General features: G+C 40.3%; 1 protein-coding gene across 1 annotated transcript; it reads left to right on the top strand.

The window, feature by feature from the left end:
• The first annotated feature begins 13969 nt into the window (after positions 1-13969).
• LOC103889286 (histone H3.Y) lies at positions 13970-15269 on the top strand. Its single transcript, XM_024247367.2, has 2 exons — positions 13970-14418; positions 14511-15269. The coding sequence occupies exon 2, from the start codon at positions 14599-14601 to the stop codon at positions 15007-15009; it is 411 nt and encodes a 136-aa protein (XP_024103135.1). The 5' UTR covers positions 13970-14418; positions 14511-14598; the 3' UTR covers positions 15010-15269.
• The last annotated feature ends 10913 nt before the right edge of the window (positions 15270-26182 follow it).

Genomic DNA, 26182 nt, shown 5'->3' with positions numbered 1-26182 from the left:
TGCTTTTATTTGTAAACTTTTATTCTGCATTGAGGGTCTAATGCATTAGTGTTGAGTGGAAATGTCTCAGTGAGCAAGTTTCAGCACTTCAACTCTACATCAATTGTCAATACATTTGCTCTTTTGTTTGGAGAATGCCTCATTTAGACTATTTACAAGCAAATACATTTCTTCTTGATGGAAACTCGATGATATTTGTCTCACTTGATCAAACAGTAGATGAGACACACACTTTGAAGTTTTCTATATGCAGCTACATGGTTTCAATGTTCCCTGTCTCTTGTGCTGTTCCTGCTAGTTTGCTATGAAAATACATCCAACTCTACTTTCTAAAATGTCAATAGACTCTCTATCCACAAGTCACTTCACATTACAGGAGGAAGAACAGCCAGTGTGGGTCTCTCTGTGGGTAGGAAAGAGAGAGACACTTACTAGAAGTTTCTAATGCAGTCCATCACTGGTAGGTCAGTGTTCTAGAACATGGTCATGGCCATGCCCATGGCTGGAATGACCGGGGTCTTATTCAGGGAGGTGGTAGAAGCAGCCCTGGGTGTGTGTGAGATGGGGAATTGGATGCCCCGCTGCAGCCCAAGCCTTGGAAGGAGGCTGTTCACAGATGAAAACCTAAGGGCCACTTCCTCAACACCTAGTACAAAATAATTGTCTTCTTCTGGGCCCCAGTCTAGATAGAAAGGCCTGTTCTTAAAGGACAAAGGACTGAATCCACTGTTTCTATGACAGGACTGCTTGTGCCCTGCACCTTCTGTGTTTTAGTCTAGGCTGAATTGACCCAGGATTTTAAAGTCTTTCTCCAACTGTTTCATTGATCTCATCTAGATGAAGGCAGCAGTTTCTTTCCTAATTGCTTTGACTAAATATTTGTGCTTCTGAGGGCATATAGACACATTTTTCTGTTTCTTTCTACCTGAAAGAAAAAAAGCTGTGTGGATCCAAAGCATCCTGGGGACAGGAAGCTACTTTCAGAGAGAAAACCTCTTCCAAGAGACATGTGTTTTCATACTGAAGCCAGGAGTTGCAATGTCTTAGCTTTTATGCTTGTTGCTTGATTTCAATAGGTGAAACCTCCAGAGACTATTTCCTTATGGTAGTCTATCCAGAAGGCTATGTCCTGAGCAGGAGACTGGAATTGATTTGAATGAATGAAATTTGAATGAACGAAAATTGAATTTTCATTTGTCATCCACTGAACTATTTTCTGAGTTTTGCAAGAATGAAATTAAAATTACACACCAAATTATTGTCTAAAATGACTTTATTCACATTGCTACCAAGATTGTTTTATGTCAGGGAGGGCTCTTTGATAATATTAAAATGGTAAAGTATTCTAGAAGCCGCATGGAAAACTTCAGAGAGAAAACAGACCCTAGAAACACTGTCTAGTCTCTGCACTCATTTCCATGCCTTCAGCTCTGAAGAATCAGTTTTACTGTAAACTATTTTTATAGCTAAGGTAATATACTGATCTCTCTGTTGTCCTTCTGAGAAAGAAAAATACCTCTGACATGTAATTTTATAGTATATAAGATTCTCACATATTTTAATTTTATATTATGGTGTTAAAATGCAAAAATTAAAGAGAAAATTCCTATTATTATAAGATTTAAGCATTAAATATTTTCATTAAAATAAAACACTCTTTATAATTACACTGACATATAATTCATCAAATACTCTGAATATAAGAGAAATGGGAACAAATGTATAGTAAAAAATCAAATGAACTTCCGGTGTTCATGGTGGCAGGGATGGAGCTTAGTCGTCATCACTCTGCCCTAACAACAAGTATAAAATTTAAAAAGTGCAAAATTGGCCAAGCATGGTGGTGCATGCCGGTAATCCCAGCACTTTGGGAGGCCAAGGCAGGCGGATCACCTGAGGTCGGGAGTTCAAGACCAGCCTGGCCAACATGGAGAAACCCCGTCTCTACTAAAAAAAAAAAAAAAAAAAAAAAAAAAAAATACAAAAATTAGGCGGGCGTGGTGGCGCATGCCTATAATCCCAGCTACTCAGTAGGCTGAGGTAGGAGAATCGCTTGAACCTAGGAGGTGGAGGTTGTGGTGAGCCAAGATCGCACCATTGCACTCCGGCCTGGGCAATAAGAGTGAAACTCTGTCTCAAAAAAAAAAGTGAAAAATCAACATCTCTTTTGACATTTCTCTGAGTAATGAGGTCATAGGGCAAACTGCGGAGAAAATAAACAGATCTGTGCTTTCCTCACTTCAAAGTATGCTGTAAAATGATAGTAACCCAAGCAGAATAACACTGGCTTAAAAACAGACACTTAGACCATTGCAACAGAGTAGAGGCCACAGAAGTCAATCCAGACATGCACAGCCAACTGAGTTTACACAAAGGTGACAACAACAACAATGAAGAAATGACTGTCTTTTCAATCAATGGTGACAGGAAAACTACATATCCACATGCAAAATAATCAAATTACACCCTTTTCTCTTAGTATATACAAAAATACACTAAAATCTCTTTCAAACTTTAGAGCAGGACCCTCAACTATGACCCTACTACAAGAAACATAGGGAGAAACATCCCCAATGCTGGTTAGGCCAGTGATCTTTTAGATATAACCCAAAAACACAGACAACAAAAGCAAAAGTAGACAAAAGGAATTATATCTAACAAATTTCTGCACAACAAAGGAAACAATCATCAGAGTGAAGACACAACCAGCAGAATGGAAAAAAATATTTGGACACCATATATCTGATAGGAATAATTCTCCAAAATACCTAAGAAACTCAAACAACTCAATAGGAAGAAAACAAAAATCCAAAATAAAAATAACCAAAAGACCTAAAGAGACATTTATGAAAAAAAGACAGAAAGGTATGGCCAGTGGGTGTATGGAAAAATGCTCCACATCACTAACCATCACAGAAATGCAAATTACAACCAAAATAAAATATTACGTCACACCCATTAGAATAACCGTTATGAAAACGTCAAGAGATAACAATTGTAGATGAAGATGTGAAGAAAAGGGAAACCGCTTGCCCTGTTGGTGAGGATGCAAATTAGTACAACCACTACAGAAACTAGTATGGCAGTTCCTCCAAAAACTAAAAATAGAGCTACAATATGTTCCACCAATGCCACACTGCTAAATATATATCCAGCGGAAATAAAATTAGTATACTGAAGAGCTATCTGTATGCTCATGTCTACTGCAGCACTATTTACAATAGCTAAGATATAAAATCAACATAAGTGTCCAAAAAAAGATGATTGGATAAAGATGTGATATGTATACACAACAAAATACATCTCCAGGTTCATCTATGTGTTCTTATATTTTAAGGCTACTTAAGGAATAGCCTAAAAAAATAAGGACACATAGATGAACCTGGAGATCATTATGCTATGTTATGCTATGCGAAATACGCAAGGCATAGAAAGACAAATACTACTTGACCTCAATCTTACGTAGAATCTAAAAAAGTTGATCTTATAGAAGTAGACAGTAGCATGGTAGTTACCATGGGCTGGGGTGGCAGGGGTGGGGTATTTGAGGAGACAGTCAAAATATACAAAATTTCAGTCACATGGGAGGAATAAGTTCAAGAAATCTATTGTACAGTGTGGTGACTCCACCTAACAATATATCGTGCTCTTCAAAAATGCTAAGAGTGAATGTGAAGTGTACTTAACAAAACTACAACAACTATGTAAAAATTAGCTAGATTTTGACATTGTAAAATGTATATAACACATCATATTGTACATAACAAGTATATACAATATGAAATGTCAGTAGACAAGATTTACCAATAAATAAATACAGAGACTCATGGCTGGAAGGGGTTGGTGTTGAAAGAAGGAATAGAGAAGCTAGAGACAAAAGATTTTTTTTTTTTTTTTTTTTTTAAAGTATGAGTAATGTTTATACAGGCAAATGAACAGAGAATTATGTTGGCAATAGGCATATGGTTGATCAATATTTGACTTATTTTCTACACTCCTTGAAAGTGTATACAGTTGAATATAGTCATACAAAATTATAATACATAGGCAGAATCTAAAAACACAATTAAATGATGTAAGGCAGCCTACGTTAACAAGGAAATACAGGAATATAAAATATTAGAAAACAATATTAAATAAACATTAACCTGTGAAATACTGAATAAACAAAGCACACAACTGAAGAAGACTCTTTGTAGATAGCTACAATGTTCAACCAAAACTGGGCACCTATAAAGAGCAGATTTTGAATTATTAGCATGTGGTTAGAGTAACAAAATTGCACAAAAAATGCATTATAATCTCCCATAAAGAGCATTTAGAAGAAAGTTTTAATAAAGATTTCAATGATATTAGAAACATTTTTTATTATGTTCTTTATATATTACTCCTCATTTTATACAAATGGAAAGGCTATAATTTATTTTCTTCTATTTTATTCTGTCTCAAAAGATTTTTAGAGAAGTGAAACTATTTCATAGGACACTATGGTTGTGGATGCCTGTCATGATGCATCTGTCCAAACCCATAGAATGTACAACAAAAACAGTGAACCCTAATGTAAGCTACAGACTTTGAGTGATAATAATAGGTCAATGTAGGTTCAATGATTGTAACTCACATACAATATGGGATAGGGAGTTGATACCGGAGGGAGGCTATGCATATGTGGGGGAAAGGATATAGGGGAACTCTCTAATTTTTGCCCGATTTTGCATAAAACTAAAACTTTTCTATAAAATGAGCACAAAATTCTTAGCCAGAGTCATCAGGCAAGAGGAAGAAACAAAAGGTATTAACATTGGAAAAGAGCAAGTCAGACTATCTCTGTTGCCTGGTGATCTGACGGTATACACAGTAAACCTTAAACACTCCTACAAAAGACAGCCAGACCTTATAGGTAAATTTAGTAAAATCTCAGGTTACAAAAGTCATGCACACAAATTAATAGCATGCTATACACCAACAACAACCAAGATGAGAATTAAATCAAAAACTCAATCCCTCTTACAGTAGCTACATATGTATATGGGAATATACTTAAAAAGAAGGTAAAAGATCCCAACAAGGAGAACTACAAGGCACTGCTGAAAGAAGTAATAGACGGTACAAATGAGCAGAAATACTTTCCATGCCCGTGGATTAGAAAAACCAGTATTGTTGAAAAAAACAACCATGCAGCCCAAAGCAAACTATAGATTTGATGCAATTTCTTCCCAAATAACAACGTCATTTTATGCAGAGTTAGAAAAAAAATTCTAAAGTTCATATGGAACCAAAAACAGCTAGGATAGCCAAGCTATCCTAAGGAAAAGGAATAAATATGGAGGCATCACATTACCGGACTTCAAAATATCCCAAAAGGCTATGCCAAACAATGTGGTATTGGCATAAAAGTAGATCCATAGACCAATGAAACAAAATAGAGAAAACAAAAATAAAGCCAACTGATTTTGACAAAGCATACAGAAACATCAACTGGGGAAATAACACCCTATTGAATAAATGGTGATGGGAACATTGAATAGCCACACACAGAAGAAGGAAACTGGATCCCTATCTTTCATTATACACAAAAATTTACTTAAGGTGAATTCAAGACTTAAATCTAGATCCTGAAACAATAAAAACTCTAGAAGAAAAACCGGGAAAACTCTTCTAGACATTGGCCTAGGCAAACAACTTATAACAAAGACCCCAAAAGCAAATTCAAAAAAAGCAAAAATAAATCAGTGGGAGCTAATGAAAAGAAAAAGCTTCTCCAAAGCAAAATAAATCATCAGAGTAAACAAACAACCTACAGAATGGGAGAAACTATTTGCAAATTATGCCTCTGGCAAAGGACGGATAGATCCAGTATCTACAAGAAATTGAAACAAATCATCAAAGAAAACACAAATAATCCCATTAAAAAGTGAGCAAACAACATGCATAGACGTTTCTCAAAAGAAGACACACAAATAACTAATAAACAGGGAAAAATGTTCCACATCTCTAATTATCAGGGAAATGCAAATTAAAGCCACAATGAAAAACAGCTGAGTTTCTTACCCACCTTACCCCAGCAGGAATGGCCATTATTCAATAGTCAAAGAACAGCAGGTGTTGGCGTAAATGTGGTGAAAAGGAAACGTTTAGGCATTGCTGGTGGAATGTAAATTAGTACAACCTCTGCAGAAAACAGTGTAGAGATTTCACAAGGAACTCAAAGTAGATCTACCATTCCATCCAGCAATCCCACTACTGGGTACACACCTAAAAAAAAGAAGTCATTATATCAAAGAAACCTGCACACATATTTTTATCACAGCACAATTCACAATTGCAAAGATATAAAATCAACCTAAGTGTCCATCAACTGATGAGTGGGCCCCAAGATGGCCAATCGGAAGCAGCTTTGGTCTGTGGCACTCACAGAGAGGAAGACGGGCGAGTGAATGCAGCACCTTCAACTGAAATATCCACGTACTCACATTGAGACTATGTAGGAAAACAACCTGACCCATGGTGAATGAAGAAAAGCAGGGTGGGCCGGGCGCGGTGGCCCACGCCTGTAATCCCAGCACTTTGGGAGGCCGAGGCGGGCGGATCATGAGGTCAGGAGATCGAGACTATCCTTGCTAACACGATGAAGCCCCGTCTCTACTAAAAAACAGAAAAAATTAGCCGGGCCTGGTAGCGGGCGCCTGTAGTCCCAGCTACTCCGAAGGCTGAGGCAGGAGAATGGCGTGAACCTCGGAGGCGGAGCTTGCAGTGAGCCGAGATTGCGCCACTGCACTCCAGCCCAGGCGACAGAGGGAGACTCCGTCTCAAAAAAAAAAAAAAAAAAAAAAAGAAACCAGCCAACCAGCCAATGCCCATCAATCGGGTCGATAAAGAAAACGTTTATATATATGTATATACACCACTGAATACAACTCAGCCAAAAATAGGAAAGAAAAAAAAAGAAAAACAGGGTGGAGAAACGGTCCACCCTGGAGCAACACAGAGCCAAGGGAACCCGCACCCCCGGTGGAGGGAAGCAGTGAGTGATTGCATGCCCCCGGGAAACCACACTTCTCCCGTGGATCTTTGCAATCTGTGGATCAGGAGGTCCTCTTATAGGCCCGTGTCTCCAACGCCTTGGATCTGATTAACACAGCTGTGCGGAGTCTCCGCAGAGCAGCTGCTCGAACATGTACAGAGACCCAGGAGCTTTACATATTCTGGCCTCGGGATCCCTGGCAAGGGCATCTGCAGCTCAGGCAAGGCAGAAGGTCTGTGCATACCCCTAGGAAGGGGGGCTAAATCCTGGGGGCTGAGCAGCATCAATCTGCAGGCCCCACTTACATGGCAACTCACAAGATAGGACCCACTGGCTTGGAATTCCAGCCAGCCACAAGAAACAAGGAGGAGCCTGCCAGAGACAGGACAGAGACCCCAGGAAAGGGCCAAGCTGCTATCTATGCTGTTTAGTCAACTCAGCTGTTTTGGTCTGCGGGCTTTGGAGAGTCCAAATGGTCGGGATGAGGTAGGGTACCCCCAGCACAGCACAGCTGCTTTCCCAGAATGTGGCCAGACTGCTTCTTTAAGCAGGACCCCAAACCACTGCTCCTTGTGGGGTGGGTCCTCCCAGCCAGGGCCTCCAGCCATACCTGCCTCTGTTCTACAGCTGACAGAGTTCTAATTTCTCCCTGAGTCTAAGTGCCCATGGGGTAGGGCATGCTGCCACCATGACTGTTCAGGCATCTCAGCTGGTCCAGCCTGTGGGACTTGGAGAGCCCCAATGGATCAGGGGCTGAAGGGATCCCCAATACAGCATAGCTGCTCTACCAAAAAGCAGTTAGATTGCTTAAGTATGTCCCTGATCCCATTCCTCCCGACTGCATGAGATTTTCCCAAGCAGTGTAACCAGCCACCTCCTACAGATACATTCAAGCCAGCAACAAGTTTAGTACCCTCCTGGGACAAAGTTTCCAGAGGAGGAAGCAAGATGCCATCTGTGCTGTTTTGCAGTCTTCAACGGTGATAATTCCAAGTATGGGAAAAACCCAGGTGACTACAATCTAGAGCAGACACCCAGCAAACTGCAGCAGCCCTACAGAAGAGTGGCCAGAGTGTTAAAAACAAACAAACAAACAGCAAACAACAACCACAACAAAACCAAAAACCCCATCTAAAGGTCAGCAACCTCAAAGCTTGAAGCTAGATAAACCCACAAAGATAAGAAAGAATTTGACAATGCTTTTTATTTTCTCTTACATTTGTTTCAGATGAAATTAAGCTTCAGAGAATAACATCTCCTATCACATTCATATCATATTTTTGCATATCTAACTTGATTTTTTCTCCTGAACTTTACTAAGTGATATTGATATTCATCAGTTTCAATTTAGAAAAAAAAAAAAATTCATGTTGCCTCTTTTAATTCTCAAAAAAAAAAAAAAAAAAAAAGAAGAAGAAAAGAAAGAATTAGCACAAAAATCCTGAAAACTCAAAAACCCAGAGTGCCCCTTTTCCTCCAAATGACCACAATACCTCTCCACCAAGGGCTCAGAAGTGGGCTGAGACTGAGATGGCTAAAATGATAGGATGTGGATAAAAATAAACTTCACTGACCTAAAAGATCATGCTGTAACCCAATGGAAAGAAGCTAAGAATCATGACAAAACAATACAGACTTAGACTCCCACACAATAATAATGAGAGACTTTAACACCCCATTCACAATATTAGACAGATCATCAAGACAGAAAATTAACAGATGTTCAGGACCTGAACTCAGCTCTGGATCAAATGGACCTAATAGATATCTACAAAACTCTCCACCCAAAAACAATAGAATATACATTCGTCTCATCACCACACAGCAGTTACTCTAAAATTGATCACATAATTGAAAGTAAACACTTTTCACCAAATGCAAAAGAACTGAAATTATAACAGTCTCTTGGACCACAGCACAATCAAATTAGAACTCAAAATTAAGAAATTCACTCAAAACCATAAAACTACATGGAAACTGAACAACCCTCACTGGAATGACTTTTGGGGAAATAATGCAATTAAGGCAGAAATCAAGAAGTTCTTTGAAACTAATGAGAATGAAGATAAAATGTACCAGAATCTCTGGGATGCAGCTAAAGCAGTGTTAAGAGGGAAATTTGTTGCACTAAACACCCACAACAAAAAGTTAGAAAGAACTTGTTAAAAACCTAACATCACAACTAAAGATCTAGAGGACAGGAGCAAACAAATGCCAAAGCTAACAGAAGATAGTAAATAACCAAGATCACAGCTGAACTGAAGGAGATAGAGATACAAAAAAACCCTTCAAAAAATCAATGAATTCAGTAGCGGATGTTTTGAAAAAAGTAATAAAACAGATAAACTTCTAGCTAGGCTAATAAAGAAGAAAAAGAGAAGATTAAAATAAACGCAATCAGGCTGGGTGTGGTGGCTCACGCCTGTAATCCCAGCACTTTGGGAGGCCGAGGCAGGTGGATCACAAGGTCAAGATATCAAGACCATCCTGATCCAAAATGGTGAAACTCTGTCTCTACTAAAAATTCAAAAATTAGCTGGGCATGGTGGCGTGCAGCTGTAGTCCCAGCTACTCGGGAGGCTGAGGCAGGAGAATCACTGGAACCCGGGAGGTGGAGGTTGCAGCGAGCTGAGATAGCACCACTGCACTCCAGCATGGTGATACAGACTCCTACTGAAAAAAAAAAAAAAAAAAAAAAAACCACACACAATCAGAAATACGGGGGATATCACCACTAACCCCACAGAAATACACACAACCATCAGAGACTATAAACAACACCTCCATGCACATAAACTAGAAAATTAGAAGAAATAGATAAATTCCTGGACATGTATACCCTACCCAGACTGATCCAGGAAGAAATCAAATCCTCAAATAGACTAATAATAAGTTCTAAAATTGAAGCAGTAATTAATAGCCTACCAACCAAAAAAAGGCCCAGGACCAGAGGATTCGCAGCTGAATTCTACCAGAAGTAAAAAAAAAAAAAAAAAAGGGGGAGCTGGCACCATTCCTACAGAAACTATTCCAAAATATTAGGCCAGCATCATTCTGATACCAAAACCTGGCAGAGATACAACAAAAAAAGAAAACTTCAGGCTAATATCCTTGATGAACATTGATGCAAAATTCTTCAACAAAATACTGGCAAACCAAATCCAGCAGCACATCAAAAAGCTTATCCACCACAGTCAAGTAGGCTTCATCCCCATGATGCAAGGCTTGTTCAACATACACAAATCAATAAATGTGATTCATCACATAAACAGAACTAAAGACAAAAACCACATGGTTATCTCAATAGATGTAGAAAAGGCCTTTCATAAAATTCAACATCGCTTCATGTTAAAAACTCTCAATAAACTAGATATCAAAGGAACATACCTCAAAATAATGAGAGCTGTATATGATAAATCCACAGCCAATATCATACTGAATGGTCAAGGGCTGGAAGAACTTCCTGTGCAAACTGGCACAAGACAAGGTTGCCCTTTCTCACTACTCCTATTCAACATGGTACTGGAAGTCTTAGCCAGAGTAATCAGACAAGAGAAAGAAATAAAGGGCATCCAAATTGTTAAAGAGGAAGTTAAACTGTCACTGTCTCCAATGGTATGATTGTATACCTAGAAAATCCTAAAGACTCATGTAGAAAGCTCCTAGATCGGTTAAATGAATTCAGCAAAGTTTAAGGATACAAAATCAATGTATACAAATCAGTAGCACTGCTATAAACCAACAGTGACCAAGCTGAGAATCAAATCAAGAACTCAACCCCTTTTATAATAGCTGCAAAAAATAAAGTAAAATACTTAGGAATGTACCTATCCAAGGATGTGAAAGACCTCTACAACGAAAAGTGCAAAATACTAATGAAAGAAATCATAGATGAAACAAACATAAAAACATCCCATGCTTATGGAGGGGTAGAATCAATATTGTAAAAATGACCATACTGCCAAAAGCAATCTACAAATTCAATGCAATTTCCATCAATATTCCATTATCATTCTTCACAGAACTAGAAAAAAACTGTTCTAAAATTTATATGGAAGTATAAAAGAGCCTGCATAGCCAAAGTAAGGCTGAGCACAAAGAAGGAATATGGAGGCATCACATTACCCAATTTCAAATTATACTACAAGGCTATAGTTACCAGAATAGCATGCTACTGGTATAAAAATAGGCATATAGACCAACGAAACAAAATAGATAATCCAGAAATAAAGCTAAATACTTACAGCCAACTGATCTTCGACAAAGCAAACAAAAACATAAAGGAGCGAAAGGACATCCTATTCAACAAATAGTGCCAGGATAATTGGCAAGCCTCACATAGAAGGATGAAAGTGGATCCTCAACTCTCACCTTATACAAAAATCAACTCAAGATGGATGAAAGACTTTAAGTCTAAGACCTGAAACCATAAAAATTCTAGAAGATAACATCAGAAAAACTCTTCTAGACATTATTTTAGGCAAAGAGTTCATGACCAAGAACCCAAAAGCAAATGCAAGAAAAACAAAGATAAATAGATAGGACTTAATTAAACTAAAAAGCTTCTGCACAGCAAAAAAACTTAATAAGAATCAGCAGAGTAAACAAACAACCTATAGAGTGGGAGAAAATATTCACATACTGTGTATCTTACAAAGGACTAATATTCAGAATCCACAAGGAACTAAAACAAAGCCTCAAGGAAAAGAACAATCCCATCAAAAAGTGGGCTAAAACATAAATAGGCAATTTTCAAAAGAAGATATACAAATGGCCACCAAACATATGAAAAAATGTTCAGTAATGATCATGGAAATGTAAATCAAACCCGCAATGCAATGCCACCTTACTCCTGCAAGAATGCCATAATTAAGAAATCAAAAAATAATAGATGTTGTGGTGGATGAGGTGAGGAACACTTTTACACTGCTGGTGGGAATGTAAACTAGCACAACCACTATGGAAAACAGGGCAGAGATTCCTTAAAGAACTAAAAGGAGATCTATCATTTGATCCACCAGTCCCACTACTGGGTATCTGCCCAGAGAAAAATAAGTCACTATATGAAAAAAAACACTTGCACACACATGTTTACAGCAGCACAATTCACAACTGCAAAAATATGAAATCAGGCTGGGCTCAGTGGCTCACACCTGTAATCCCAGCACTTTGGGAGGCTGAGGTGGGTGGATCACGAAGTCAGGAGATCGAGACCATCCTGGCTAACACGGTGAAACCCCGTCTCTACTAAAAATACAAAAAATTAGCCAGGCGTGGTGGCGGGCACCTGTAGTCCCAGCTATTAGGGAAGCTGAAGCAGGAGAATGGCATGAACCCGGGAGGTGGAGCTTGCGGTGAGCCAAGATCGTGCCACTGCACTCCAGCCTGGGCGACAGAGTGAGACTCAGTCTCAAAAAAAAAAAAAAACAGCCAATGCCCATCATCAGGTTGATAAAGAAAATGTTTTTTATATATATATATATATATATTTATATACGTTATAAATGTTATATATGTAATATATATGTTATAAATGTTATATATATAAATATATATAAATGTTGTGTGTGTGTGTGTGTGTGTGTGTGTGTGTGTGTGTGTATACCACTGAATACAACTCAGCCAAAAATAGGAAAGAAATAATGGTATTCCCAGCAACCTGGATGGAATTGGAGACCATTACTTTAAGTGAAGTAGGTGGAAGGGTGGAAGGGAGTGAGGAATAAAAGAAAGACTACACATTGGGTACAGTGTACACTGCTCAGGTGATGGGCACACCAAAATTTCAGAAATCACCATTAAATCACTTATCCATGTAACCAAGCACCACCTGCTCCCCAAAAACTATTGAAATAATAATAAAACAAAAGAAAACAGGAACATATACACCATGGACTGCTACTCAGCCATAAACAGGAATGAAACTATGTCATTTCAGCAACTTGGATGGAACTGGAGGCCATTATTCTCCGTAAAGTAACTCAGGAATCTACAAGCAAATAGCGCACCACCTCACCTAGAAGTGAAAGCTAAGCTACAGGTCCACAAAAGCATGCAGTGTAGTATACTAAACATTAGAGACTCAGAAGTGGGGAAGGTGAGAGGAGGGTGACAGAGGAAGAAACTGCCTGTTGAGTAAAATGTAAACTAACTGAGTGATAAGTGCACTAAAATCCCAGACTTCAACACTATACAATTCACCTATGGAACGAAAGACAACTTGTACTCCTAAAGCTATTGAAACACATTTAAAAAAATTTAACAACAAAATAATAATAATAATAAGCTCGAATTTTAAAACACTAATACGAACTTATTTTGTAAATACTGATATCATGGAATCTATTGTTCTGTGTGCCATACCTACATTGAATTGGGCATTAATTTCTACTATAGATATCACAAAAGTCTTTTAACAGTATATTTGAATAGAATTCACAACTACACAATTTATCTCTGCAACCTAAAACCACAGGTACCCCTACAAATATTGAAATAGCAAAATATATTCAATGTTTTCTTAGCTCAGCTGTGACCTCGGGTCAGCAGGTCAGTGAGGCCAAAGCTGGCTTCTCAGGACCTCGTGGCATTCCGGAACATCATGGGCAATGGCAGGATAGCTCAGCTCAGGTGTCCTTTCCACCTTCAAAGGGGAAAAGGAGCTTCAGGGGGCTGAAGGGGAGCACCAGTGACAGTCACATGTGATTCTTTTCTCACGAAAGCTTTGGCTTATCCAGAGCCAAATCTGCTGGATGCTACCAGAAGATTTTCATGAGTGTCACTTTTGGGGAGAAAATGTCACAGGAGAATCCCTGACAGAGAAGTGACCATTTCAAATTTTTCAAATTTCCATATCCCCCCACCCCCCCCCTTCCGGAACACTTCATTCTCAAAGGAACTGATAAAACCTCATGATCTCATGCGTTGGTGTTTTGGAGCAGATATGCAAGTTGGCTAACTTTCGACTTTATTAAAAACATTTTTTCATGATGAAATCAATATTTCCATGATGATGGAGAAATGTAAACTTTCAGATTTTCTTTCACACCTAGAACTTTAGGTGACCCACCTACCACCCCTCCCACAAGGCGCACTCCAGAAGGTTCGTTCTCCATTGGGTGTGTGCAGAACCCAGGGACTTGATTGGGTTTTCACAGCCCTGATTAGGTTGAGGATCTAGTGAAGCAGGAAGTACAATGGAAGGTAGCTGGGTGGGTCTAATCCAATCATCTGAGCTCCTTATAAGAGGCACGACTTTACTGAGACCACAGAGAGCTCCAGTCAGAGACTGCCTGTGAGGGAGATTCCTGGCTGCTGCTGTGTAGACCCAGGAAACCCAGGACCCTCCGGGAAGACTAAGCAGCCCGGCCTCCAACCCACAGACCTGAGAGCTGGTAAGTGTGGGGCTGGGTTGGCAGGGGCTAAGTGTGTGGGAGAGTCATGCGCATGGATCTCAACTCACAGGCTCTCTGAATCCTGCTCACAGCACCACGGCCCTCGCTCTCTGACGCCAGCACCGCCTGCAGCCGGCCAGGCTCTGCCCGAGGAGAGGGGAGAGGCTAAGGCTCCGCAACATGGCGCGCACCAAGCAGACCGCCCGCAAAGCCACCGCCTGGCAGGCCCCCAGGAAGCCACTGGCCACCAAAGCCGCCGGAAAAAGGGCGCTGCCTACAGGAGGGATCAAGAAGCCTCACCGCTACAAGCCTGGCACCGTGGCCTTACGCGAAATCAGAAAGTACCAGAAGTCCACTCAGCTGCTCTTGCGCAAGCTGCCCTTCCAGCGCCTGGTGCGCGAGATCGCCCAGGCCATCAGCCCGGACGTGCGCTTCCAGAGCGCGGCCATTGGCGCCCTGCAGGAGGCCAGCGAGGCCTACCTGGTGCAACTCTTTGAAGACACCAACCTGTGTGCCATCCATGCCAGGCGCGTCACAATTATGCCCAGAGACATGCAGCTGGCCCGCCGCCTCCGCGGAGAGGGTCCTTAAGAGCCCAAACGTAGCTAAGCATAGGATTGGGAGTGGAAACAGGCAGAAATCAGGTCTTGGTGGTGTTTCTGTGTGCTTTTGTTTGTTAATGTCTAATCTACCTTGAGGGTTATAAGGCACTAGTGTCAGGTGGGAATGTTTCAGTGAGCGAGTTTCAGCACTGCAGCTCTACCTCAATTTTCAAGAAACCTGTTCATTTTCACTAGACTATGCCAGTGTTTAGACTACTTCAAACCAAATAAATCTCTTCCTGATGGCAACTCAGTGATGTTTGTTTAACTTGATCAGTAGATGAGATCCACACTTCCACTTTTCCTGTATGCAGCTCTGTGTTTGCAATGTTCCCTGTGTCCTGAGCTGTTTCTACTAGTTTGCTATGAACACACATTCAATTCCACTTTCTAAAATACGAATAGACTCTGTATCCACAAGTCACTTCACGTTATGGGAGGCAGTGTGGGTGTGTTTGTGGGTAGGAAAGGGGAAGAGGCAGCCTTTAAAAGTCTGATACCGTCCATCTTTGGCAGTTCAGCGTCCTAGAACATGGTCGCATCCATGGCCATGACTGGAGTGACCCAGGTCTTGGTAGGGGAGATAGTAGGAGAGGCCCTGGAAGTGTATGAGACGTGGGGAGACACGCCGCCGCTGCAGCCAAACCATTTGAGGCAGGCTGTCTGCAAGTTCAAGTTTGAGGGCCACTTTTTTTATTATTAAATTTTTTTTATTATTTTATTTTATTTTATTTTTTATTTTTTTGAGACGGAGTCTCGCTGTTTCCCTGACTGGCATGCAGTGGCGCGATCTCAGCTGTCTGCAAGCTCTGCCTCCCGGGTTCACGCCATTCTCCCGCCTCAGCCTCCTGAGTAGCTGGGACTACAGGCGCCCGCCACCATGCACAGCTAATTTTTGTATTTTTAGTAGAGACGGGTTTCACCATGTTGGCCAAGATGATCTTGATCTCCTGACCTCCTGATCTGCCCACCTTGGCTTCCCAAAGTGCTGGGATTACAGGCGTGAACCACCGTGCCCAACCAACTTTTTTTTTTTTTTTTTTTTTTTTGAGATGGATTTTCGCTCTGTCGCCAGGCTGGAGTGCAGTGGCGCAATCTCGGCTCACTGCAACCTCCGACTCCCTGGTTCAAGCGATTCTCCTGCCTCAGCCTCCCGAGTAGCTGGGACTACAGCCACGCACCACCATGCACAGTTAATTTTTGTACTTTTAGTAGAGACGGGGTTTCACCATGTTGGCCAAGATGGTCTTGATCTCCTGACCTCGTGATCTGCCTACCTCAGCCTCCCAAAGTACTGGGATTACAGAGGGCCACATTTTTAACAAGTACCAAAAAATCATGTGATTTTAGACTCAAGGCCAGAAAAGAAATCCTGGGGGGAAACGTACTTGTTCCATGTTCCCTATGACAGAAGACTTTGTGTGCCAGAGCTTCAGTGTCTCAATCTACCCTGAATTTACCCACAATTCTAATGTCTTCCTCAAACTCTTAAATTGGCCACACCTGGATGAAGGAAGCAACCTATTTCATAATCATTTTGACTAAATATTTGGATCGTTTCTGACATCTGAGTTTTTTTCCACATCTTCCTATTTGGAAGAATATATCTGTATGGGCCTTTAGCACCCTCTGGACAGCAAACTGGTTTGAAAGAGAAACCCCTTCCAAGAGACTATGGTGATTTCACACCGAAGACAGAAGTTGCTCTGCCTTAGGACTTTGCTTTTTCTGGGTTTTATTTTCTTATCATGATCAGTTACTAGTTCATATTTTCTGTTGATTTTTTTAAAGGCATTATTGATGAGATTATGGCTTTCTCACCAAAAAAATATTACTTTGGTGAAAGTGGATTGAAATTAACAGAACTTAAATTTTTTCAATGCTCTTCAAGTACAAGAATTGAACATGGCATGGTAGGTGAGGGAGTAGGAGGTAGATTTTGACAAACACGATTTTTTCAATTTAGATGATTTCAAATTTTTTGTTTTTATACAAACTACAGAAAGTTTTAATGAGTTGTCAATTCAAAGATCATTACAAAAAAAATTTGAAGCTAAATCACAATGTAATTTTTGAATTATGATCTCAAAAAATTTGAATAATTGGATGGCATTGCTGTGACAAAACAAGGTTTTTTAGCTCTTTCATCTTTAAAAACAAAAACTTGATGTGGAATCATCTCATTTTACCAAACAGTAGTATGCTCCCTTGAATATGTGCCTAAGAAAAACTAATTAAAAACAAAAAAACTTCATCTATCTCATTAATAGGTTCATATAAAAGAAAATATTTTCTTATCAAATAGACTGCTAGATATTCCTATACTCGGCACTAGCTTGAAATTATATGACGTGTCTCTCCAATATTCATGATAGTTATTAAACTATTACAAAAGATCTGACTCCATTCATTTTGTGAGAACATGGCCCCCTTCTCTACCATATATGAAAGTTACCACTCTACTTTGTATCCTTCTTCATAGAAAACATAACACCATCAAATTATTATTTAAACTTGTCTAATTGGGGTACAACAGTTTGTTTAGTTGTACTTTTGAAGACCAGACCCTAGATACTACGCACTTGGAAACAGTGCAGCTAGATTGTTTAACCTTTATTTGGGCACAGACTAAACTTTTGGGGGGCAAAGGCAGGCAGGGCAGATGTTAAGGTTATTCCAGAGTGATCCTAAATTATTGAAAATAACTGTGAAGTTGTAGGCCATATGTGGTGGGTCACACCTGTAATCCCAGCACTTTGAGAGGTGAGGTGGGTGGATCTCTTGAAGTCAGGGGTTCAAGACAAGCTTAGCCAACATGGTGAAACTCCATTTCTACTAAAAATACAAAAATTAGCCAGTGTGGTGGCACATGCCCGTAATCCCAGCTGCTCTGGAGGCTGAGGCAGGAGAATTGTTTGAACCTGGAAGGCAGAGGTTGCAGTGAACCAAGATCATGCCACTGTATGCCAGCCTGGGCAACCAAGCAAGACTCCATCAAAAAAAAAAAAGAAAAATTGAGGAGGGGAGGGGAAAGGAGGGGGAGGGGAGGGGAGGGGAAGGGAAGGGAAGGGAAAAAAGAAGGAAGGAAAGAAAGAAGGAAAGAAAGAAAGAAAGAAAGGAAGAAAGAAAAGAAAAGAAAGAAAGAAGGAAAGAAAGAGAAAGAGAGAGAAAGAAGTTGTGAAGTGCAGTCCCTTCATTTGTTAGTCATCTCCTCACTACCTCACCAGTTCCAACCAGAGGCCACATTTTTCTAGGCAGTCTCCAAGTGTACATTATGAGATAGACTTTAATAATGGCAGTGAAGCTCCAGGAAAACTTACATTGTTATTAACATGTAATACAGCCAGCCATGAAAGCTGTCAAAGATTTTTCCTGGAAAGATATCACTTTCTACAAATTTTCTTCTTGAGAACTGTGGCTATATGATATTACATATTGAGAAGATTTAGAATGTGTAGGAACACTGAACCTTCTCAGCGAATCCATTTTTCCTCTTTGAAAAAAAAACACTGTGTCTCTGCTCCTGAGCTGACCTGACCTCTAAGACCTTCATGGGATCTTGTTTCTGTCTTCAGCAGTTCAGCTTTACTCAGACTCCATGAAAAGCATTGAGTTCTACATGGGGGCCAGAAAAATGTTCTAACCTTGTGTGTCCAATCACTACTCTCACTGCTATCTGTAGATTTTTGTCCCCACCTCAGGTTGCTTGGGCAAGGTTCTCTTTACTTCTAGTGTTCAGAGAGCACTAGGCCTGCCACATCTGCCAGAACACAGCTTCCAAGACTCCCCAGTGCCATGGAAAAAGGAATCAGCTGAGAGCAGTATAAAGCCTGGGTGATATTGAGACCCTTGGATCTTACTTATTTTGGTTGCTCAAGCACTTTAATTTCTGAAAGAGCCCTCCCAACTCCATGAGTTCTTCCAAGAATCTGTACCCTTCATATCCCTCCCTTAGACCCAGTAGTCTAACTTGTTATATGCCTTTACAAGGAAGTTGGTAAAATAAAATGAAAGCTATATAATGTCAAAATATAGTGGTGTGAAACAGAATTTCCCCATCCTTAGTAAAGTTTAAAAGTTTCTGTAATACTCACCCAATCAAAGATAGGTTCTATGTACCATAAGTACCATTTTAAGAGCAAAAGCTAAGTTTAAAAATAAATAAAGTAACACTTTTGAGCAGGTATATTTGGCTTCAGGAAAAAATAATTGATGTTACTCTCTGTTCAATATTAGAACTGAACTGGAAGGGGTTTTAGATCCTTTTTGCTCATACTCTGTGATTTAGGGGGCACAGGGCAAAGGTAAACAGGCTGAACTAGCACTGTCAATATCTGCGAGTTGTGCTGGGAATGTTCACAATGACTTGATAATAAATCTCAGGTCTTTATTTTATGATGGAAAAGTCTTCTTTGCCATAATAAAGGTAAAGTAGAGTATGTACAAGGAGACTATGGGATAACTTTATAACTCCTGATGAACCTACTTTGTTCCATATCTCAATAATTTATTTTTTATGTTACTGTACTCAGGTTCGATTTTCTGAGCAGATTGCCTCTAGAAAGCATAAAATCAAGAATACTCTGTAACAGTGTTTTAAACTAAATTTGGATGCCTATAGAAGCACTGGTAATATTACCACATGAAGCAAACCTGCAGGATCAATAGGCTCTCTCTGCATGTGTCTTTTAAACTGCGGGTGATCATTACAAATGGGTGTTCACGGACAGGTGGTTTTCGGAATCTGTTTTTCTCTCTCTAGTCTTATAAGATTCTCCTATACTATGTTAATTTCCAATAATGTAGATGATCAACTTGCTGACATAAAGCAAAGTAGGGAGGAATACATATGAGAACAGTCAAATAAGAGAAAATAATGCTTTGTGATTTTGTTTTTACTTCCTCAGGTTGGAAACAGTTCAACGATGACTCAAAAAAATCCATACAAGTATTTAAAATACATACAAGGACAAAAATTGCAGTGCTCCTGCTCAGGCACAGCCTTCAGGGCAGAAGAACACAAGAGAAAAGTCTCTGCAGGCTTCATTTATTGATACCAGATATAATCATAAAAGCCAAGACACAGCAACTCCAGGCTTCAGTATAAAACCATACAAGTCCCCTGGAAGAGATTTCCCTCTCTGAAAGCATCTCCCTGCCCACAAAAAACTCAAGGCCCATGCAACCATCTTCTTCCAACTAGACAGACACAGAAAAATGCCTCTATATGCCCTAGGAAGCCCAAATATTTAGTCAAAGTGATTATGAAACAAGCCACTGTCTTCATCTAGGGAAGGCCAGTGTCAGAGTTTGAGAAAGACATTAAAGTCGTACATAAACCCAGGGTAGACTGAGATGCAGAAGCTCCAGAAAACACAGTCCTGTCATTGGAAGATGGATGCAGTGCTTATTCCTTCACAAACAGAACTTTCCCTCTGGCCTTGGGCCTAAAAGAACATATTTTCTTTGTAGTTGCTGTTGGGGAAGAGGCCCTTGGGCTTTAACCAGGGCCTCTTCCACCACCTCTCCAACAAAGACCTTGGCGATTCCAGCCATGGCAATGGCCGCGTTCTCAGACACCGAACTGCCGGTGATAGACTGCATCAGACCTGCAATGCGTGCTTTCGGGAAAGCTGACCAGCGACACACTTCGTAGCGGGCCAGCTGCTCCTCAGACATGGCAGACAGCAGGGCTGTCATCCTCTGAGCCTCCTCTGCATCCACGGTGGGCTTCCTCTCCTTCTTTCCTTTGGTATCTCTTTTCCGTCTTTTGGCTGCAGGAGGAGCTGAGGCTGAGGCCTCATTGTCCCCTTCTGTGAGGTCCATGACATCCTCACTCCTGAGCTCACCTTCCTGATCCCTGGGTTCTTCCAAGTTCCCATCTAGGTCCTCAGGGATTCCATCCTTCTTGCTGCCCTTCAGACCTCGGGGCATGGCAAACATCTCAGCAGACACACTTGTTTGTCTGCCTGTCACCATGGGCGAGATGCAGATCTAGTCCACGGCAGCACTGTGGAGGCAGAAGTTCCAGCTAAGGTGGTTTGATTATGGATCTACAATGAAAACCTTTCAAAGATTTTAGCTGCTGTGTTTCTTCTGAGCCATAGTTCAGCCACAACAGGGCACACCTCCCTGCCTCCCCCTCCCCCATACAAAAACACACACTGGTTTTTCTGAATTCCATAATGTGAAGAAACTTGTAAATGGAGAGTATTAGTTTTAGATCAATGCATAATAAATTCTCACTCCTAGAGGTGTCACTCAGGTGTGGGCTGTGGGGATCTCTGGATATGCACAGCCACTGCTGGGGACTCTCCAGTGGGGAAAAATTTCTCTCTGGCTGGAGATCTCTGTGATCTTAGGGAGGTTCAGTTCCTTATAAAGAGCTCAGATGATTGGATCAGGCCCAGCACTTAATGTCCATTGGTTCAGGGTATCCCTAATCTAATCAGGGATTTGCAGGCTCATCAATTCATGATTTCGCCCACACTCAAGGGAGGGTCAGATGCAGGGTGTGTCTCTGAGGGGCAGGAAATGTGTGGGGCATTTAAGAATTCTGTGTGCCTCACAGAATCTCAAAGTTTACATTTCACAACAATAAAGAAACATTTACAGTAAAAATTACATATTTTATGAAGTTGCACATTAGACAACTTAAATGTCAGAGCAAAGAAACCCCAGGGCTGTAAGGCACTAGTGTCAAGTGGATGTGTCTCAGCGAGTGAGTTTCAGAAGTTTACATCAATTGTTAAGAAATCTGTTCATTTTCACATAGTCCATTTCACTGGACTATGCCTACATTTAGACTACTTCAAACCAAATAAATTTCTTCTTGATGGCAACTCAATGTTTGTTACACTTCAACAAAGCAGTAGGTGAGATCCACACTTTGACTTTTCCTATATGCAGCTATGTGTTTTCAAAGTTCCCTGTTTCCTAGGCTGTTCCTGCCAATTGGCTACGAACATACATTCAACTCTACTTTCTGAAATGTGAGTAGAGTCTCTATCCAAAAGTCACATCACATTAAAGGAGGAAGAAAACCCAGGGTGGGTCTGTTCGTGGATGGAAAAGGGAGAGAGGCACACTTTAGAAGTCTGATGAAGTCCATCGCTGGCAGGTGGATGCCCTAGAATGTGATAATGGCTGGGATGACCCAGATTTTGATCAGCAAGGTGGTAGGGAAGGCTGTGGACATGTGTGCGATGTGGGGAGACACACCACCACTGCAATCCAAGCATTGGAGGGAGGCCTTTAGCAGGCGACAGCCCAGGGGCCACTTCCCAAACACTGAGTACAAAAAAAAAAATCTCCCCCTGGACCTCAGCTTAGATAGAAAGGCCTGATCTTAAAGAAGAAATTACTCATCCCAGTCTTTCTATGACAGGATCCTCTTTGGGCTGGAGCTTCAGTACCTCAGCCCATCCTGGATTTATCCATGATTTAACATCTTTCTTAAGTCTTGGAAGATGGAGGTTGCAGTGAGCCAAGATGGTGACACTGCCCTCCCACCAGGCTAAGAGAGCAAGACTCTGTCTAAAAAAAATAACAATTATCATCATCATATTTGGATCTCTGAGGTCCATGAATGGACAGGCATTGTTCTGGGTCTTCCTAGTTGAGGGAAGAAAGGTGCATGGCCCTTGAACATCCTATGGATAGGGAGCTGTTTCAGAGAGAAAAAAGAAACCCTTTTAAGAGACTATGGTGGAATTTTTAGCTCCAGAACAACTGCAAGAATAAACCAGGAATCCCGAGAGGACTCACAGACCCTCTAAAGGAAGTGGAATGCTCCTGCAGGACCCAGGAGACACCCCAGATACTGTGCTGGTATCCACAGCTGAGAGACCTACAGATGGTTCACATCACAGGACTCTGTGCAGAAAACTTCCAGTACCAGCCTGGAACCTGGTAGACTTCCTGAGTGGCTAGATCCAGAAGAGAGATAACAATCAATGCAGCTTGGCTCACAGGAAGCCACATCCATAGGAAAAGGAGGAGAGTACTACATCAAGGGAACACCCTGTGGGACAAAAGAATCTGAACAATAGCCTTCAACCCTATATGTTACCTCTGGCAGAGCCTACCCAGATGAGAAGGGACCAGAAAACTAACTCTGGCAATATGACAAAACAAGGCTCTTTAACACCCCCAAAAAATCACACCAGCTCACCAGCAATGGATCCAAACCAAGAAGAAATCCCTGATTTACCTGAAAAATAATTCAGAAGTTTAGTTATTAAGCTAATCAGCGAGGGACCAGAGAAAGACAAAGCCCAATGTAAGGAAATCCAAAAAGCAATACCAGCAGTGAAGGGAGAAATATTCAAGGGAATAGATAGCATACAGAAAAACAATCAAAACTTCAGGAAACATTGGACAAACTTATAGAAATGCAAAATGCTCTGGAAAGTCTCAGCGATAGAATTGAACAAGTAAAAGAAAGAAATTCAGAGCTTGAAGACAAGGTCTTCGAATTAACCCAGTCCAGCCATGGGTCAAAAATGAAATCAAGATGAAAATTAAAACATTCTTTGAACTGAATGACAATAATAAAACAACCTATCAAAACCTCTGGGATCAACAAAAGTGGTGCTAAGAGGAAAGTTCATAGCCCTAAACACCCACATCAAAGACTGAAAGAGCACAAACTTACATTCTAATGTCACATCTCAAGGAACTAGAGAAAGAAGAAGAAACCAAACTCAAACCCAGAAGAAGAAAGGAAATAACCAAGATCAGAACAGAACTAAATGAAATTGAAACAAAAAAATACAAAAGATAATTGAAATAAAAAGCTGGTTCTTTGAAAAGATAAATAAAATTGATAAACTATTAACAAGATTAACCAAGAAAAGAAGAGAGAAAATCCAAATAACCTCATTAAGAAACAAAACAGGAGGTATTACAACTGAAACCACTGAAATACAAAAGATCATTCAAGGCTACTATGAACAACTTTACACACATAAACTAGAAATCCTAGAAGAAATGTATACATTCCTGGAAAGAATACAACCCTCCTACCTTGAATCAGGAAGAATTAGATGCCCTGAACAGACTAATAACAAGCAGCAAGATTTAAATGGTAATTTAAAAATTACCAACAAAAAAAAAGTCCAGGACCAGATGGATTCACAGCAGAATTCTACCAGACATTCAAAAAAGAATTGATACCAATCCTTTTGACAGTATTCCACAAGACAAAGAGGGAACCTTCCCTAATTCCTTCTATGAAGCCTGTATCACCCTAATACCATACCAGGAAAGGACATAACCAAAAAAGAAAACTACAGACTGATATCCCTGGTGAACATAGATGCTAAAATCCTTAACAAAATGTTAGCTAACCAAATCCAACAACATATCAAAAAGATAATCCACCATGATCAAGTGAGTTTCATACCAGGGATGCAGAGATTGTTTAACATGCACAAGTCAATAAATGTGATACACCACATAAACAGAATTAAAAACAAAAATCACATGATTATCTCAATAGATGCAGAAAACGCATTTGACAAAATTCACCATCCCTTTATGATTAAAACTCTCAGCAAAATCAGTATACAAGGGACACACTTCAATGTAATAAAAGCCATCTATGACAAACCAACAGCCAACATAATACTGAATGAGGAAAAGTTGAAAGCATTCCCTCTGAGAACTGGAAAAAGAAAAGGATGCCCACTCTTATCACTCATCTTCAACATGGTACTGGAAGTGCTAGCCAGAGCAATCAGTCAAGAGAAAGAAATAAAGGGCATCCAAATTGGTAAACAGGAAGTCAAACTGTCACTGTTTGCTGGTGATATGATCATTTACCTTGAAAACTCTAAAGACTCCTCCAGAAAGCTCCTAGAACTAATAAAATAATTCAGCAAAGTTTCCAGATACAAGATTAATGTACACAAAGCAGTAGCTCTTCTATAAACCAACAGCAACCAAGCAGAGAATCAAATCAATAACAACCCCTTTTACAATAGCTGCAAAAAATTAAATACTTAAGAATATACCTAAACAAGGAAGTGAAAGACCTCTACAAGGAAAACTACAGAACACTGCTGAAAGAAATCATAAATGACACAAACAAATGGAAACACAATCTATACTCATGGATGGATAGAATATTGTGAAAATGACCATACTGCCAAAAGCAATCTACAAATTCAATGTAATCCCCATCAAAATACCACCATCATTCTGTACAGAATTAGAAAAACTAATTCTAAAAGTCATATGGAACCAAAAAAGATCCCACATAGCCAAAGCAAGACTAAGCAAAAAGAACAAATTTGGAGGCATCACACTACCTGATTTCTAACTATACAATAAGGCCTTAGTCACCAAAATAGCATAGTACTGGTATAAAAATAGGCTCATAAACAATGGAACAGAATAGAAACCCCAGAAATAAACCCAAATAATTACAGCCAACTGATCTTCAACAAAGCAAAAAAATATATAAAGTGGGGAAAAGACACCCTTTTCAACAAATGGTGCTGAGATAATCAGCTAATCACATGTAGGAGAATGAAACCAGATCCTCACCTTTTTTGTTTTTTGGTTTTTTGTGGTTATTTGTTTTGTTGTTGTTGTTGTTTTTGAGATGGAGTCTCGCTCTGTCACCCAGGCTGGAGTGCAGTGGCATATCTCGGCTCACTGCAAGCTCTGCCTCTCAGGTTCATGCCATTCTCCTGCCTCAGCCTCCCAAGTAGCTGGGACTACAGGCGCCTGCCACCAAGACTGGCTAATTTTTTGTATTTTTAGTAGAGAGGGGTTTCACCATGCTAGCCAAGATGATCTCGATCTCCTGACCTCATGATCTGCCTGCCTCGGCCTCCCAAAGTGCTGGGATTACAGGTATAAGCGACCGCGCCCAGCTGGATCCTTATCTTATGTATGAGGATCCTCACCTTATACAAAAATCAACTCAAGATGGATAAGGACTTAAATCTAACACCTGAATCTATACAAATTCTAGAAGATAACATTGGAAAAACCCTTCTAGACATTGTCTTAGGCAAGAATTTCATGACCAAGAACCCAAAAGCAAATACAATGAAAACAAAGATAACCTAGTTGGGACTTAATTAAACTAAAGAGCTTTTGCCAGCAAAAGGAACAGTCAGCAGAGTAAACAGACAACCCACAGAGTGGGA

This window comes from Pongo abelii, chromosome 4 (assembly GCF_028885655.2).
Source record: "Pongo abelii isolate AG06213 chromosome 4, NHGRI_mPonAbe1-v2.0_pri, whole genome shotgun sequence".
Lineage (NCBI taxonomy): Eukaryota > Metazoa > Chordata > Mammalia > Primates > Hominidae > Pongo > Pongo abelii.
Note: the sequence above shows the minus strand (reverse complement) of the source record. Positions and strands in the feature narration are given on the sequence as shown.